The 16884-nt window shown below is 39.0% G+C and overlaps 1 protein-coding gene across 5 annotated transcripts in view; it reads right to left on the bottom strand.

The window, feature by feature from the left end:
* The window catches only part of POLR1D (RNA polymerase I and III subunit D), a 68471-nt gene that overhangs the window by 44416 nt on the left and 7171 nt on the right, over window positions 1-16884 (bottom strand). The window contains exon 2 of one of the 5 annotated variants that reach the window (XM_072611801.1): window positions 14890-15093. The exons of 3 other annotated variants lie outside the window; for them this stretch is intronic. In XM_072611801.1, coding sequence (XP_072467902.1) covers window positions 14890-15093 — 204 coding nt within the window. Of the gene's footprint in view, window positions 1-6341; window positions 6396-14889; window positions 15094-16884 lie in introns of those variants that run through there. One more of the 5 variants, XM_072611805.1, reaches the window with a different exon arrangement.

Genomic DNA, 16884 nt, shown 5'->3' with positions numbered 1-16884 from the left:
GAAGTTGGTGAGAACTACAAAATGACTGTCTTTAGAGCTTTAACTGGGAAGGAATAAGTACATGTGATCTATTGTTCAAAATATAATTTCTCAATTAATGCTTCTCTGTAAGATTTATCCAAAAGAACAAATTTTTATCCACCCTTTCCACCCTAATTCCTCCAACCAAGCTCTGGTGCTTAATATGTTTATAAAACCCAAGTAAAGCAGATGTTTACTTATCTATTCCTTGCCTGGATTTTGGAATAAAGGGTGAATCTGCTGCCATCCTGGGTATGGTGTGATCAAGTTAGGCTCTGTGCCCTCACTTATAACACTCAGAGTTCATTTGTAAGACCTCCATGCTATGTCCCAGAAAATGCTCACCCTTCTTCTTCTTCCACTCTACAAAGTAGTCTCAGCACTTCTTAGTTTAAAATCAGTATAAAAGTAAGGACGCTTTCAGATTATCTCAAAACCCCACTCCCCTTCCCCACCACCACTTGTCTGGACGATTGTGGAGCAATTATCAACTGCCAGGGTAGCAAACATTCAAATGCCACTGGACTATACAGTTAGTCATCTTGCAATGTGCCCCTATTATCAGATCCTCACACACTGAGGGTTTGGCAGGGCCCAAGTGGTAAGTTTATTATTATATTCAAGTTATTCATTCTTAATCTATGGAAGAGGCTTATGTTGCTATGATCTGGTAGAAAAGCAGACTTGGTCTTTAGAAAAGCTGGTTCTAGAAGCCAAGATGGCAGAGTGATCGGTAATTGCTACCTCCCTCCCCTTGTTGACCTTGACAAGCTCTGAAAATATCTCCCCAGGAAAAACCCTGGAACAGTGGAAGTAGCAGAAGGGGCAGTCTCTCAGACCATGAGGCTAGGAAGATTCCTAAGGAGGGGCCCTCCTGCTGTGGCTGAAGGGGACCAATGCAGGATCAGAGCTGTCCCAGACAGCCCCACCTCAGCAAACCAGGAGAAGATGCTGAGCCCCAATGGGGTGAAACCAGCAACCGGTAACACCAGGACCCCAGGTGTGCCTCAGCACCTCAGGGGAATCCAGAAGACACTACAACTGCTTAGCTTGCCTATGCTCTAGCTCAGCAGAGGGGACCTCCTGTGGCCAGACCATCCCTCCCCCACCCTTAACAAGCTAGCTCCAAGGTAACTGCAGGGAAACCCAAAAAGACCTCACCTGGCCTCTGCTTTCTAACATCAGCCAGCTTAGCACCAGGTAAGCTGCAGCATTTTAGCTTCTAACTGAAAGAACCAGAGGCCACAACACACAAAGCCTCAAGTTTTAGGCACGAGAACTGTGGGAGAGAGACCCCTGTACCCCAGATGCAGAGATCTATTTTAAAAGCCAGGAAAAGGGTGCTTATCATGAGTAAGAAGCAAAGCAGAAAAGAAAAGACCATAGAATCTTTCTATGGGGACAAGGACAAAAAAAAATACCAAAAAGGTCAGCATTGCGACTGTACTCCCATCTGAAATATCAGAAGGAAATATGAACAGGTCTGAAACACAAAGAACCTTCTTGGAAGAGCTCAGGAAGGATTTTAAAAGCCAAATTAGAGAAACAGAAGAAAAACTGACCAATGACTTTAAAAATATGAAAAAAGAAATCACAGAAGAATCTAAAAGGACAATTGGACAAATGGAAAAGAAGTATAAAACCTAATTGGAGAAAATAAATCCGTAAAAGGAACAACTGGACAGATAGAAAAGGAGATGCAAAAGTTAACTGAAGAAAACAATTTGATAAAAATTAGAATTGGGCAAGTAGAAGCTAATGAATCTATGAGACATCAAGGATCAGTCAAACAGAATCTAAAGAATGAAAACATAGAAGAAAATGTAAAATATCTAATTGGAAAAATAAGTGACCTGGAAAAACAGATCCAGGAGAGAAAAATCTAAGGATTATTGATCTACGAGAAAGCCATGATGAAAAAGAAAGCCTAGACAATATGATCCAAGAAGCCATCAAGGAAAATTGCCCAGAAGTCCTAGATCCTGAGGGCAAAACAGTCATAGAAAGAATCCACCTTTCATTTCTGGAATGGGACCGCAAAATAAAGACACCAAGGAATATCGTTGCCAAATTGCAGAACTATCAAGTAAAGTAGAAAATACTGCAGGCAGCCAGAAAGAAACCATTCAGAGCCCAGGAAGTGTGGAGTGCAACCAGACGTGGCAGGGACAGGACCCTGAACAGATTTCAGGGAGCCACCAGTAGCAGCAGTTCCCAGACTGCTCAACCCACAAACACCACAGACAGCTTCAAAGGTCAGTGGGAAGGCTCAGTCACCCAGGAGAGGGGAGCGTGGTCTGGACCCCCACAGTAGCCACTGCAGCTGCAGTTTCCATTTTTAGAGTCCTCCACCTAAAGCCCCTAGGGGAACTGAGCAGCTGATCTGAATCACAGCCCTGAGCTTGGCCCTGGCAAAGAACTCAAAAGTCAAGTACCTGGCTGGGAAAACACCCAAAAAAGGGAAAAAGAATAAGACAATAGAAGGTTACTTTCTTGGTGAGCAGGAATTTTCTTCCATCCTTTCAGATGAGGAGGAACAATTTAGGTCTTCAGAGGAAGACTTAAAAAAATCAAGGCTTCTGCATGCAAAACCTCCAAAATAAATATTCAATGGTCTCAGGCCATGAAAGAGCTCAAAAAGGTTTTTGAAAATCAGTAGAGGAAAAACTGGGAAATGAGAGCGATGCAAGAAAACCATGAAAAGCAAGTCAACAGCTTGCTAAAGGAGATTCAAAAAAATGCTGTAGAAAATAACATCTTAAAAAAATAGACTAACTGAAATGGCAAAAGAGGCCCAAAAAGCCAATGAGGAGAAGAATGCTTTAAAAAGCAGAATTAGCCAAATGGAAAAGCAGGCTCATAAGTTCACTGAAGAAAATAGTTCTTTAAAAATTAGAACGGAGCAGATGGAAGCTAATGACTTTACGAGAAACCAAGAAATTATAAAACAAAACCAAAAGAATGAAAAAATAGAAGATAATATGAAATATCTCATTGGACAAACAACTGACTTGGGAAAATAGACCCAGGAGAGACAGTTTAAAAATTATGGAACTGAGAGTCACGATCAAAAAAAAGAGCGTAGACATCATCTCTCATGAAATTAACAAGGAAAACTGCCCTGATATTCTAGAATCAGAGAGTAAATTAAATATTGAAAGAATCCACCGATCACCTCCAGAAAGAGATCGAAAAAGAGAAACACCTAGGAATACTGTAGTCAAATTCCAGAGTTCCCAGGACAAGGAGAAAATATTGCAAGTAGCTAGAAAGAAACAATTTGAGTATTGTGGACATATAATCCGGATAACACAGGATCTGGCAACTTCTACAGTAAGGGATCAAAGGGCTTCAAATATGATATTCCAGAAGTCAAAGGAACTAGGATTAAAACCAAGAATCACCTACCCCGCAAAACTGAGTATAATACTTCAGGGAAAAAAATGGTCATTCAATGACATAGAGGACTTTCAAGCATTCTTGATGAAAAGACCAGAGCTCAATAGGAAATTTCACTTTCAAACACAAGAATCAAGAGAAGCATGAAAAGGTAAACATGAAAGAGAAATCATAAAGGACTTTCTAAAGCTGAACTGTTTACATTCCTACATGGAAAGACACTGTATGTAACTCCTGAGACTTTTTTGGGTATTTGGAAGGATTTGGGTAGTTGGAGGGATTACACACACACACACACACACACACACACACACACACACACACACACGTGTACATATATATGTATATATATATATGTAGATAGATAGAGAGAGAGAGAGAGAGAGAGAGAGAGACAGAGACAGAGAGACAGAGAACACAGGGTGAGTTGATTAAGAAGGGATGATATCTAAAAAAAAAAAATTAAGGGATGACAGAGGAATACATTGGGAGGAGAAAGGGAGAAATGGAATGGGACAAATTATCACTCACAAAAGAGGCAAGAATAAGCCTATTCAATGGAGGTGAAAAGAGAGGAGGTGAGAGGTGAAAAAGTGAAGCTTAATCTCTTCACATTTGGCTAAAGGAAGGAATAATATGCACACTCAACTTGGTATGAAAATCTATATTACACTACAGGAAAGTAGGGGAAAAGGGATGGGTAAGGTAAGGGGGATGATAGAAGGGAGGGCAAATTGGAGAAGGGAGTAATTAGAAGTAAACACTTATGGGGAGGGAACAAGGTCAAAAGAGAGGAACAGAATAAATAAGGAGCAAGATAGGATGGAGGGAAATATAGTTAGTCTTATACAACATGACAATTATGGAAGTCTTTTGAAAAACTACACATAAATAGCCAAAGTGAATTGCTTGCCTTCTCAGTGGGGATGGGTGGGGAGGAAGGGAGAGAAGCTGGAATTCAAAGTGTTAGGAATCAACGGTGAGAAACGTTTTTGCATACAACTGGGAAATAAGAAATACAGGTAATGGGGTACAGAAATCTATTTTGCCCTACAAGAAAAGAGAGAAGATGGGGTAAAGGAAGGGAAGGGTGTGATAGAAGGAAGGGCATATTGAGGGAAGGGATAATCAGAATGCAAGATGTTACAGGGTAGGGGAGGTGAGGGATAGGGAGAAAATGTGGAACTCAAAATTTTGTGGAAATGAACGTTGAAAATTAAAAATAAATAAACATTAAAAAAAAAAAAAAGAAAGCATTCAAATATTGAGGAGCTACAGTCAGGATCACACAGGACCTTGCAGCTTCTACATCAAAAGATCGAAGGAATTGGAATATGATATTCCGTAAGGCAAAGGAGCAGGGACTACAACCAATGATTAATTACCCAGCAAAGTTGAGCATATTTCAGGAAAGCAGATGGACATTCAATGAAATAGGGGATTTCCAGACCTTCCTGATGAAAAGGCCAGAACTCAACAGAAAATTTGATCTTAAAATGCAGGTCTCAAGAGAGTCACAAAAAGGTAAATAGGGGAAAAAAAAAACAAACTTGTTAATATGGGCAAACGGTTTACATTCCTATAAGGGAAGATGATACTTGTTAATCTTGAGAAGTGGATATTTATTTTGAAATATAAGAGATATACACTGATAGAGGGAGTGGGTATAAATTAAATGATGTGATGGTAACAAATGTGATTTAAGGGTGCAAAGGGATTATAATGGGAGATGTGAAAAGGAGGAGGCAGAAAAAAATAAAATTCCATCACAGGAAGAGGCGCAAAAATATATTAAAGTAGAGGGAAAGAGGGGAGGAAGATGAGCAGTGTTTGAGAGGTACTCTCATCTGATTGGATTGGATTGGATTGGATGGAGGGTACAACAAACTTAATTAAGTATAGAAATATAACTAGCTCTAAGGTGGAAAGAAAAGGTAGGGGAGGCTAAAAGGGAAGGAAGTAGTAAGGGAAAAAGGGATTAAAAGGGAGGGAAGCTGAAAGAAGGGAGGGAAGACTGAGGGAGGCAGTGGTCAAAAGTTAACACTCTATTGTGGAGAAGAAGGGAGAAGAAAAGCATAAATAAGGTGAAAGGTGATAGAGGGAAAGACACTGATAGTAATCATAACTGTAAATGTGAATGGGATAAACTCTCCCATTAAACTGAGAGGAATAGCAGAATGGATTAAAAACCATAATCCAACAATATATTTGTTGTTTACAAGAAATAAATTTGAAATGGGGGGGGGGCATACACACAGGGCAAAGGTAAAAGGTTGGAACAGTATTTTGTGCTTCAGCTGATGTTAAAAAAGCAGGGGTAGTAATCTTAATCTCAGACAAAACAAAAGCAGAAATAGAACTAATCAAAAGAGATGAGGAAGGAAACTATATCCTGCTAAAAGGCACCACAGACAATGAGGCACCATTACTAAACATATACAATCCAAGTGGTATAGAATCCAGACTCTTAGAGGAAAAGTTAAGGGAGTTACAGGAAGAAATAGACAGCAAAACTATACTAGTGGGGGACGTCAACCTCCCTCCTCTGAACCTGATAAATCCAACCTCAAAACAAACAAGAAAGAAGTTAAGGAGGTGAGTAAAACTTTGGATAAAGTAGATATGATATATCTCTGGAGAAAACTGAATGGGGATAGAAAGGAATATACCTTTTTCTCAGCAGTACATGGTACATATACAAAAATTAACCATGGCAGTGCAGAAAGGCAGAGAGAGTCAATGCATCCTTCTCAGGTCATAATGCAATAAAGATTATATGTAATCAAAGGCCATGGGAATATAAACTAAAAACTAATTGGAAACTAAACAATCTAATCCTAAAGAATGAGTGGGTTAAGCATCAAATTACAGAAACAATGAACAACTTTATTCAAGAGAATGACAATAATGAGACAACATACCAAATCCTATGGGATACTGCAAAAGCAATTCTTAGGGAAAGTCTTATATCTTTGAATGCCTACATGAATAAAACAGAGAAAGAGGAGATCTATGAATTGGGCATGCAGCTGAAAAAGCTAGAAAAAGAACAAACTGAAAATCCCCAAGTGAATACCAAACTAGAAATACTGAAAACCAAAGGAGAGATTAATAAAATTGAAATTAAGAAAACTCTTGAACTAATGAATAAAACTCAGAGTTGGTTTTATGAAAAAAACCAATAAAACTGATAAACCTCTGGTCAATTTAATTTAAAAAGAAAGAAAGAAGAAAACCAAATGACCAATATCAAAAATGAAAAGGGTGAACTAACTTTCAATGAGGAGGAAATTAAAATAATAATTAGAAATTACTTTGCCAATTGTATGCCCATAAATTTGACAATCTAAATGAGATGGATGATTATTTTAAAAAATATAAAATGCCCAGATTAACAGAAAAGGAAGTTGAATACTCAAATAACCCCATCTCAGGAAAGGAAATTGAATAAGCTATCAATGAAATCCCCAGGAAAAGATCTCCAGGGCCAGACAGATTTACAAGTGAATTCTATTAAACATTTAAAGAACAGTTAATTCCAATACTATATAGACTATTTGGGGAAACTGCCAAAGAAGGAGTCCTACACCAAATTCTTTTTATGATACAAATATGGTTTTGATACCTAAACCAAGAAGAGCCAAAACAGTGAAAGAAAATTATAGACCAATTTCTCTAATGAATATAGATGCAAAAATTATAAATATTAACAAAAAGAATACAGTAACTTATCACAAGAATAATACATTATGATCAGGTAGGATTTATACCAGGAATGCAGGGCTGGTTCAATATTAGAAAAACTATTAGCATTATTGATCTTATCAACAACCAAACTAATAGAAATCACACGATTATTTCAACAGATGCAGAAAAAGCTTCTGACAAAATACAACACCCATTCCTATTGAAAACATTGGAGAGCATAGGAATAAATGGAACTTTCCATAAAATAATAAGCAGTATCTACCTAAAACCATCAGCCAGCATTATGTGCAATGGGGACAAGCTAGATGCATTTCCAATAAGATCAAGGGTGAAACAAGGATGTCCATTATCACCACTATTATTCAATATGGTATTAGAAATGCTAGCTATAACAATAAGAGAAGAAAAAGAAATTGAAGAAATTAGAACATGCAAAAAAGAAACAAAGTTATCACTCTTTTTCAGATGATATGATGATATACTTAGAGAATTCCAGAGAATCAAGTAAAAAACTACTTGAAATAATAAACAACTTTGGCAAAGTTGCAGGTTACAAAATAAACCCACGTAAATCATCTGCATTTCTATACATTACTAACAAAACCCAACAGCAAAAGGTAGAAAGACAAATCCCGCTGAAAGCTACAGTAGACACCATAAAATATCTGGAAGTCTACCTGCCAAAACAAACCCAGGGATTATATAAACACAATTACAAAACACTTTTCACACAAATGAAATCAGATCTAAGTAAGTGGAAAAACATCAGTTGCTCATGGGTGGGCCAAGCCAATATAATAAAAATGACAATTTACTTATTCAGTGCCATACCAATCAAACTAGCAGATAATTATTTTCTTGAGCTAGACAAAATAATATCAAAAATCATCTGGAAGAACAAAAGGTCCAGAATATCAAGGGAACTAATTAAAAGAAATGCTAGGGAATGTGGCCTAGCACTACCAGATCTCAAATTGCATTATAAAGCAGCAAACATCAAAACCACTTGGTACTGGCTAAGAAACAGAGGGGTAGACCAGTGGAATAGGTTAGGTACTCAAGACACAGTAGATAATGAATATACCAATCTACTGTTTGATAAATCCAAGGACCACAGTTTTTGGGATAAAAACTCACTGTTTGACAAAAATTGCTGGGAAAACTGGATAAAAGTGTGGCAGAATCTGGGCACAGATCAATGCCAGACACCGTACACAAGAATAAAATGCAAATGGATACATGATCTAGGTATAAAGATTGACACTACAAACAAATTAGGGGAGCAAGGAATAGGATATTTGTCACATTTATGGAGAATGGAGAAATTTACGACTCAACAAGACAGAGAATATTATGAAGTGCAAAATGGATAATTCTGATTACATTAAATTGAAAAGTTTTTGAAGAAACAAACCCAATGCAACCAAGATTAAGAGAGAAGCAGAAAACTGGGAAAGAATTTTTGCAACTAGTGTCTGTGATAAAGGCCTCATTTCTAAAATATATATAAGAACTGAGTCAAATGTACAAGAATACAAGTCATTCCCCAATTGATAGTCAAAGGATATGAACGGTGAATTTTCAGAGGAAGAAATTAAAGCTATCTATAATCATGAAAAAATGCTCTAAATCACTATAGAGAGATACAAATCAGAACAACTCTGAGGTACCATATCACACCTATCAGTATGACTAACATGACAAAACAGGAAGATGACAAATGTTGGAGATGTGGGAGAGTTGGAACATTAATTCATTGTTGGTGGAGGTGTGAGATGACCCAATCATTCTGGAGAACAATTTGGAACTATGCCCAAAAGGGCTACAAAAATGTGCATACCCTTTGACTCAGAAATATGGCTTCTGGGACTTGATCTCAAAGAGATCATAGAAATGGGAAAGGGTCCCACATGTACAAAAATATTTATACCAGCTCTCTTTGTGGTGGCCAAAAACTGGAAATCAAGGGGATCCCCATCAATTGGGGAATGGCTGAACAAGCTGTGGTATATGAATGTAATGGAATGCTATTGTGCTATGAGAAATGATGAATAGGAAGACTTCAGAGAAGTCTGGAAAGACTTATATGAACTGATGCTGAGTGAAAGGAGCAGAACCAGGAGAACTTCATACACAGCAGCAACCACAGTGTGTGAGGAATTTTTCTGGTAGACTACGTACTTCATTGAAATGCATGGACTTAAAAAATTTCTAATGGACTCTAGAGGCAAAACGCCTTCCACATCGAGAGAAAGAACTATGGAACTGGATCGCAGATGGAAACAGATCATTTTCTTTTGTATTATGTTTTACTTTGTTTTATGGTTTCTCCCAATGATTTTAATTCTTCCATGCAACATGCATTTAATAGGAATGTATGTGTAGAACCTATATAAGATGCCCAGATTAACAGAAAAGGAAGTTGAATACTCAAATAACCCCATCTCAGGAAAGGAAATTGAATAAGCTATCAATGAAATCCCCAGGAAAAGATCTCCAGGGCCATACGGATTTACAAGTGAATTCTATCAAACATTTAAAGAACAGTTAATTCTAATACTACATGTTAATTCAGTTAATTCCAATACTGTCTCAGAGAGGAAGTGGGGAGGGAGGGGGAAACGAGGAGGATGGAGTGGAAAAAAATCTAAGCTATATGGAAGTGATTGTTGAATAGTGAAAACATAAAATAATTCAATTAAAAAAAGAGCTGGTTCTGCACGTTAAGATAACTCTAAAAATGAATCTAGGACTTGCACATAGGGGAGGAGAGAAGAAGGCCCACCGGGAACTCTTAGGTGTCCTGAAGCCACCAACCAAGAAGAAAGGGTAGTTCAGCACCTTCATGGCATACCCCATCACAAACTTGGTATAGCTCCAGACTACCAATGCTTGGCTGAAACTATCATGTGCCAGGTAGGCACTGATTAAGTATGCTAGGAGGTTACAGCATCACCAGAAGACCACGTCTCTCAGGAAGTGATATATAAAGTCCACAAAGAACCCCAGCAGATCTTTCTTCTTGAAAGTCTTCTCATGAAAATTAGCACATCACTGATTCCTGCCCCATGAATTGGACCACAACATGAAGTGAATGGAGATGACATGTAGAATGACCCATGGTGTAAAACTCAAATAGAAATGGGAGCCACTGAACTGTACATAAGGATCCCCGAAGGCCATATAATGACTTTGAAAACTGCACATTTGTATATTTTTCTTTCTTTTATTAATACATTAAGACATTAAAATCCAATAGGAACTATATTTTAATCTGATTCTGGTCACATTTGGGAGTGTTGTGGGCTACATGATCAACACCTCTGATGTTGACAGTAAGAGGTCATTTGAGACATCTATCGTATCATCATCTTGTGGGAGGGCTAGATGAGCAGCTTCATTTTAATAGAAAAGCAGGTGGATAGCTCATAGTTATCAGCCCCCTACTAGCATGAGCAGGGAATCACTGGGCAAAGGTATCTCAGGTTCCCACAGCCCCCATAATCAATACCTCCACAAGTCCAGACTGGGATTCTACCACCCCCCCTCAAACACACAGACACAGACACACACACAGACACAGACACACACACAGACACACACACACACACACACTCTGGAGCCCAAGGCAAAGATACTATACTTCCAAGTCAGAACTTGCCTCCATTTCTGTTTTTTAAAATTTCTATTTGAACCCAAGAACCCATTCATGTTTGTCTGTTGAAAAATTCTCATTCTCTCTTTGTGGACATTCTTTTTCAGCTCTTCCTACAGAAGTAGTATAACTTTCAATAATTAATCCTTGTTCCTAGGAGCCACCACCCCAACTGTCATTATTTCACCTCTCCTCCCAGTTATCAAGATAGTCCACATACACTGCCTGTTTACACCTGTCATACTCATATTCCCAGTGAAACTGACTCATCTCCTTGTGTGACTTTCAAACCAAACTGAGCCTGCTTATTATGTCCACAGAACCAATATAAAATAGTGAAGTAAAAAACAAAACAAAGTAAAACAAATCACCATCTTTCATCTTCTCCTCTAGGGCTTTTTAATCTGCCAATTTCCACACACCCCCACCCCCAGTGCCCAATGCCTTTATGATAACTTGTGGCTTCCTAGGGCTTTGGCCACTTCAGCACTAAAAGAGAGTCTGACCACTCCAGTAACACTCATACTCCTAATCTGTCTGATCCTATTTCCCTATAAACATGATCATATTTAATATCTCATAGGGCCCCATTTTTTCCCTAAGTAATCTAAACTAGGTTATATTACTTCAAACATCAAAGATTTTCATGGAGGAAATATAAAATCCCTGGGATATGGAAGACTTCATTTTTGTCTTTCATGCCTCCATGGTATATATTGGAAAGGTTGTTTGTTTGTTTTTTTAATTTTTATTTGTTTTTAGTTTTTAACATTCCCTTCTATAAGATTTTGAATTCTAAATTTTCTTCCCCTTCCTTTGCTCCCCTCTTCCCAAGACAATGTGCAATCTGATATAGGCTATACATGTACAATCATATTAAACATATTTCCCCATTAATCATGTTGTAAAGAAGAATTAGAACCAAAGGAGAAAGCCACGAGAAAGAACAAAGAAAGAAAAAATAGTATGCTTCTATCTGCATTCATACTCCACAGATCTTTCTCTGGATGTGGCTAGCACTTTCCATCATGAGTCTTTTGGAACTGTCTTAGATCCTTGCATTGCTAAGAAAAGCTAAGTCTATCAAAATTAGTCATCAAACAATGTTGCTGTTGCTGTGTACAATATTATCCTAATTCTGTTTACTTCTCTTAGAAACAGTTCATGTAAGTTTTTCCAGGTTTATCTGAAGTCTACCTGCTCATCATTTCTTACGTTATAACAGCATTCCATTACATCTGTATACCACAATTTGTTCAGTCATTCCCCAATTGATGAGTATACCCTTAATTTCCAATTGTTGGCTACCACAAAAAGGGCTGCTATAAATATTTCTGTATGTGTGAGTCCTTTTCTCATTTTTATGATCTCTTTGGAATACAGACCTAGAAGTGGTATTGCTGGGAAAAAGGGTACGCACAGTTTTATAGCCCTTTGGGGTTCCAAATTGCTCTCCAGAAATGTTGGATCAGCTGATAACTCCACCAATAATGCATTAATGTTACAATTTCCCCATCTCTTCTCCAACATTTATCATTTTCCTGTTTAAATCTGATAGGTATGATGTGGTACCCCAGAGTTGTTTTGATTTGCATTTATCTAATCCAAAGTGATTTAGAGCATTTTTAGGAAAGGGTTTTTTTTTTTTTTTTTTTTTTTTTATTTTTTTTTATTTAGCTTTTAACATTCATTTTCACAAAATTTTGGGTTACAAATTTTCTCCCCTTTTCTCCCCTCCCCCCCAAACGCCAAGCATTCTAATTGCCCCTATGACCAATCTGCTCTCTCTTCTATCATCCCTCTCTGCCCTTGTCTCTGTCTTCTCTTTTGTCCTGTAGGGCCAGATAGCTTTCTATACCCCTTTACCTGTATTTCTTATTTCCTAGTGGCAAGAACATTACAGTTGATCCTAACACTTTGGGTTCCCACTTCTTTACCTCCCTCCCTCTCCACCCCTTCCCTTTGGAAGGCAAGCAATTCAATATAGGCCAAATCTGTGTAGTTTTGCAAATGACTTCCATAATAGTTGTGTTGTATAGGACTAACTATATTTCCCTCCATCCTATCCTATCCCCCATTACTTCTATTCTCTTTTGATCCTATCCCTCCCCATGAGTGTTGACCTCAAATTGCACTCTCCTCCCCATGCCCTCCCTTCTATCATCCCCCCCCACTCTGCTTATCCCCTTATCCTCCACTTTCCTGTGTTGTAAGATAGGTTTTCATACCCAAATGAGTAGGCATTTTATTCTTTCCTTTAGTGGAATGTGATGAGAGTAGACTTCATGTTTTTCTCTCACCTCCCCTCTTTATCCCTCCACTAATGAGTCTTTTGCTTGCCTCTTTTATGAGAGATAATTTGCCCCATTCAATTCTCCCTTTCTCCTCCCAATATCTTTCTCTCTCACTGCTTGATTTCATTTTTTTTTAAGATATGGTCCCATCCTCTTCAATTCACTCTGTGCACTCTGTCTCTATGTGTGTGTGCGTGTGTGCATGTGTGTGTGTGTAATCCCACCCAGTACCCAGATACTGAAATGTTTCAAGAGTTACAAATATTGTCTTTCCATGTAGGAATGTAAACAGTTCAACTTTAGTAAGTCTCTTATGACTTCTCTTTGCTGTTCACCTTTTCATGGTTCTCTTCATTCTTGTGTTTGGAAGTCAAATTTTCTTTTCAGCTCTGGTCTTTTCATCAAGAATGCTTGAAAATCCTCTATTTCATTGAAAGACCAATTTTTCCCCTGAAGTATTATACTCAGTTTTGCTGGGTAGGTGATTCTTGGTTTTAGTCCTAGTTCCTTTGACTTCTGGAATATCCTATTCCATGCCCTTCGATCCCTTAATGTAGAAGCTGCTAGATCTTGTGTTATCCTGATTGTATTTCCACAATACTTGAATTGTTTCTTTCTAGCTGCTTGCAATATTTTCTCTTTCACCTGGGAGTTCTGGAATTTGGCCACAATGTTCCTAGGAGTTTCTCTTTTTGGATCTCTTTCAGGTGGTGTTCTGTGGATTCCTTGAATATTTATTTTGCCCTCTGGTTCTAGAATCTCAGGGCAGTTTTCATTGATAATTTCATGAAAGATGATGTCTAGGCTCTTCTTTTGATCATGACTTTCAGGTAGTCCCAAAATTTTTAAATTGTCTCTCCTGGACCTATTTTCAAGGTCAGTTGTTTTTCCAATGAGATATTTCACATTATCTTCCATTTTTCCATTCCTCTGGCTTTGTTCTGCGATTTCTTGCTTTCTCATACAGTCCTTAGCCTCCATCTGTGCCATTCTAATTTTGAAAGAACTATTTTCTTCAGTGAGCTTTTGAATCTCCTTTTCCATTTGGCTAATTCTGCTTTTGAAAGCATTCTTCTCCTCATTGGCTTTTTGAACCTCTTTTGCCAATTGAGTTAGGCTAGTTTTCAAGGTGTTATTTTCTTCAATATTTTTTTGGGTCTCCTTTAGCAGGGAGCTGATCTGCTGTTCATGCTTTGACTTCATGTCTCTCATTTCTCTTCCCAGCTTTTCCTCCACCTCTCTAACTTGATTTTCAAAATTCTTTTTGAGCTCTTCCATGGCCTGAGCCCATTGAGTGGGCTGAGACACAGAAGCCTTGATTTCTGTGTCTTTGCCTGATGGTAAGCATTGTTCTTCCTCATCAGAAAGGAAGGGAGGAAATGCCTGTTCACCAAGAAAGTAACCTTCTATAGTCTTATTTCTTTTCCCTTTTCTGGGCATTTTCCCAGCCAGTGACTTGACCTCTGAATATTTTCCTCACACCCACCTCACCTCCTGATCCTCCCAGCCAGTGTTTGGGGTCTGAGATTCAAATGCTGCTTCCAGCCTCAGGGCTTTGGGCGGGGGCAGGGCTGCTATTCAGTGTGAGATTAAATTCAGATGCTCAGGTGAGGGCAGGGCTGCCTCTCAGGCTCAGTTCCCTCAGGGAGTTTATGCACAGACCTTCAACAATGGATCCAGGCTCCTGCCTGCTTGGGGAGCCCTGGTCTGCCACTGCCCCTCAGCTTCTGTCTCCCGAGGGGGCCCGAGCCATGGGGGCACCCCACTCCCCCCTCGACCCGCCAAAGGGACTCTCTCACCGACCCCCGTCACCTGTGGGTGGAGGTACTTGTGCGGCCGCTGGAGATCCCGTCCCTGAAGCCCGCTGGGATCTGTTCCTCTCGGTGCCGCGGCCACGGCAGGGCTGTACTCAGCTCCCAGTCCCGGCGCCCAGTCCGCAGCACGAAGGACCTTTTACGAGAGGTTTGCAGGTCTCTCCAGAACAGAAATCTCCCTCGCTCCAATGTTCTGTGGCCTCTGGGTGCAGAATTCGCCGTGAGTTACTTCTTTGTAGTTGTTCTATGGGTTGTGGGTTCGGAGCTATGTGTATGTGCGTCTTTCTACTACGCCATCTTGGCTCCGCCCCCCCCCAGGAAAGGGGTTTTTAACACAGGTTTGCAGATAGGTTTTGGGGGTAGGGATGAACTTAGAGATGTGAAAAAATTATATGTAGCATATAGTAGGTACTTAATAAAAGCTTAATGGTTTATGACTTCACTGGCATGAGTGTTTCCTCAATAAAGCAGTTTAGAAACCTTTTCCCCTTCCCATCATGCCTTTGTAGATACAAAATCTTCAAGAGCTGCTGTTGCTGAAAAAAATCTCAGCCTACAACCAGCCTAGTAATGAACCTCTCTAAATGTTAGTAAACTGGTCCTGAAATGACAATACTGTTTTATTAGAGTCATAATCAAAAGACTTTCCAACTTGGCAGAACCTGAGATTGTCTTGTGCTGGAATAGGTTTTGAAAGCCAAGGATTAAACTTCATATCAGAATGGAGCACGGGAAAGAAAACAGTTCTTTGCTTGGAAGATGCTATGATGATAAGCGATATTAACCAGGACATTATCCTTTCTAGAAACCACTTTCATTTTAATGGGCACTTTCTGGAAATAATACCTCAACTCAAAGGACTGAGATAACGTTGGAAAGGTATATTGGAGCCAAATTCCAGAAAGCTTTGAATACTATACCAAGCAATCTTTATATTATCCTGCTGGTAACTGGGAAGGGAAGGGAATAAGCATTTACTTAGTGCCTGCCATGGGCCAGGTCCTGTGCTAAGTGCTTTGCAATTACTATCTCATTTGATCCTCACATCAATTCTCTGAGGTTGGTGCTATTATCTCCATTTTACTTACAGTTTCTAGATAACTGAGGGGGCCAATGAAAGTTTTGGGATGGGAAATAATATGATCAGACCTGGGCATCAGAAAGATTGTTTTGGTCACAATGGTCTATTAGGAAGATAAGTCAGCACAATGGAAAGAATGCTGGATTTGGAGCTCAAGGTTCTGGAATAAGAATCTTACCTGCCACACACCTCTTATGTGACTTTCAGCAAGTCATTTAACCTGTTTTTTCATATGTAAAATGAATGGGTTAGAGTAGTCAAACTCTTGAGGGTTCTTCCAAATCTAAATTTATGACCCTATGATGAAATCAGCGTATTCCAGGACTGTGACTTTCCTAGTCCTAGACATCATGTCAATCCATTTAGGCAGAGATTGCTCTGTTGAGTCATGGTGAGTAGTGGACTGTCTACAAAGATCCCCATTTTTTCAGAAAATTACTCTGTTCTCCAGTCTTAATATCTGTGAATTGATTGTGTGAATCTGAGTGAAAGACTACGTTTATCCCTATCACATTTTATGTTACTAGATTTAGTCTAAAGTTCTAGACGACCCAGGTCTTTTTGAATAATTTTGTCATTCAGTGAATTAGTTCTTCCTTCTAGCTCTGTCACCTACAAATCTGATAAGTATGCCATCTGTGCAATGATAAATAGCACAGGGCCAAATACTGAGTCCCAGGGCTACTGCAATGGAGTCCTCCTACCTGACTGAAAGTAAATTATGATTAAATACTCTTTGGGTTCAGTACTAAATTCTTCAACCACCTACTCTGGGACCAGGTCTTGGATGAATGAATCAACTCAGCTTTGGACCAACTGGCCTTGGGCCATGTTATCCTAATTGGTCACTCAGTGAAGATTCATACTGGTTATTTGTCCTCTTCCCATAACAGGGAGGTACCTTTCTACTTC

The sequence above is a fragment of the Notamacropus eugenii genome, chromosome 5, assembly GCF_028372415.1.
Source record: "Notamacropus eugenii isolate mMacEug1 chromosome 5, mMacEug1.pri_v2, whole genome shotgun sequence".
NCBI classification, from domain to species: domain Eukaryota; kingdom Metazoa; phylum Chordata; class Mammalia; order Diprotodontia; family Macropodidae; genus Notamacropus; species Notamacropus eugenii.
This window is presented reverse-complemented; position numbering and strand designations above follow the sequence as displayed.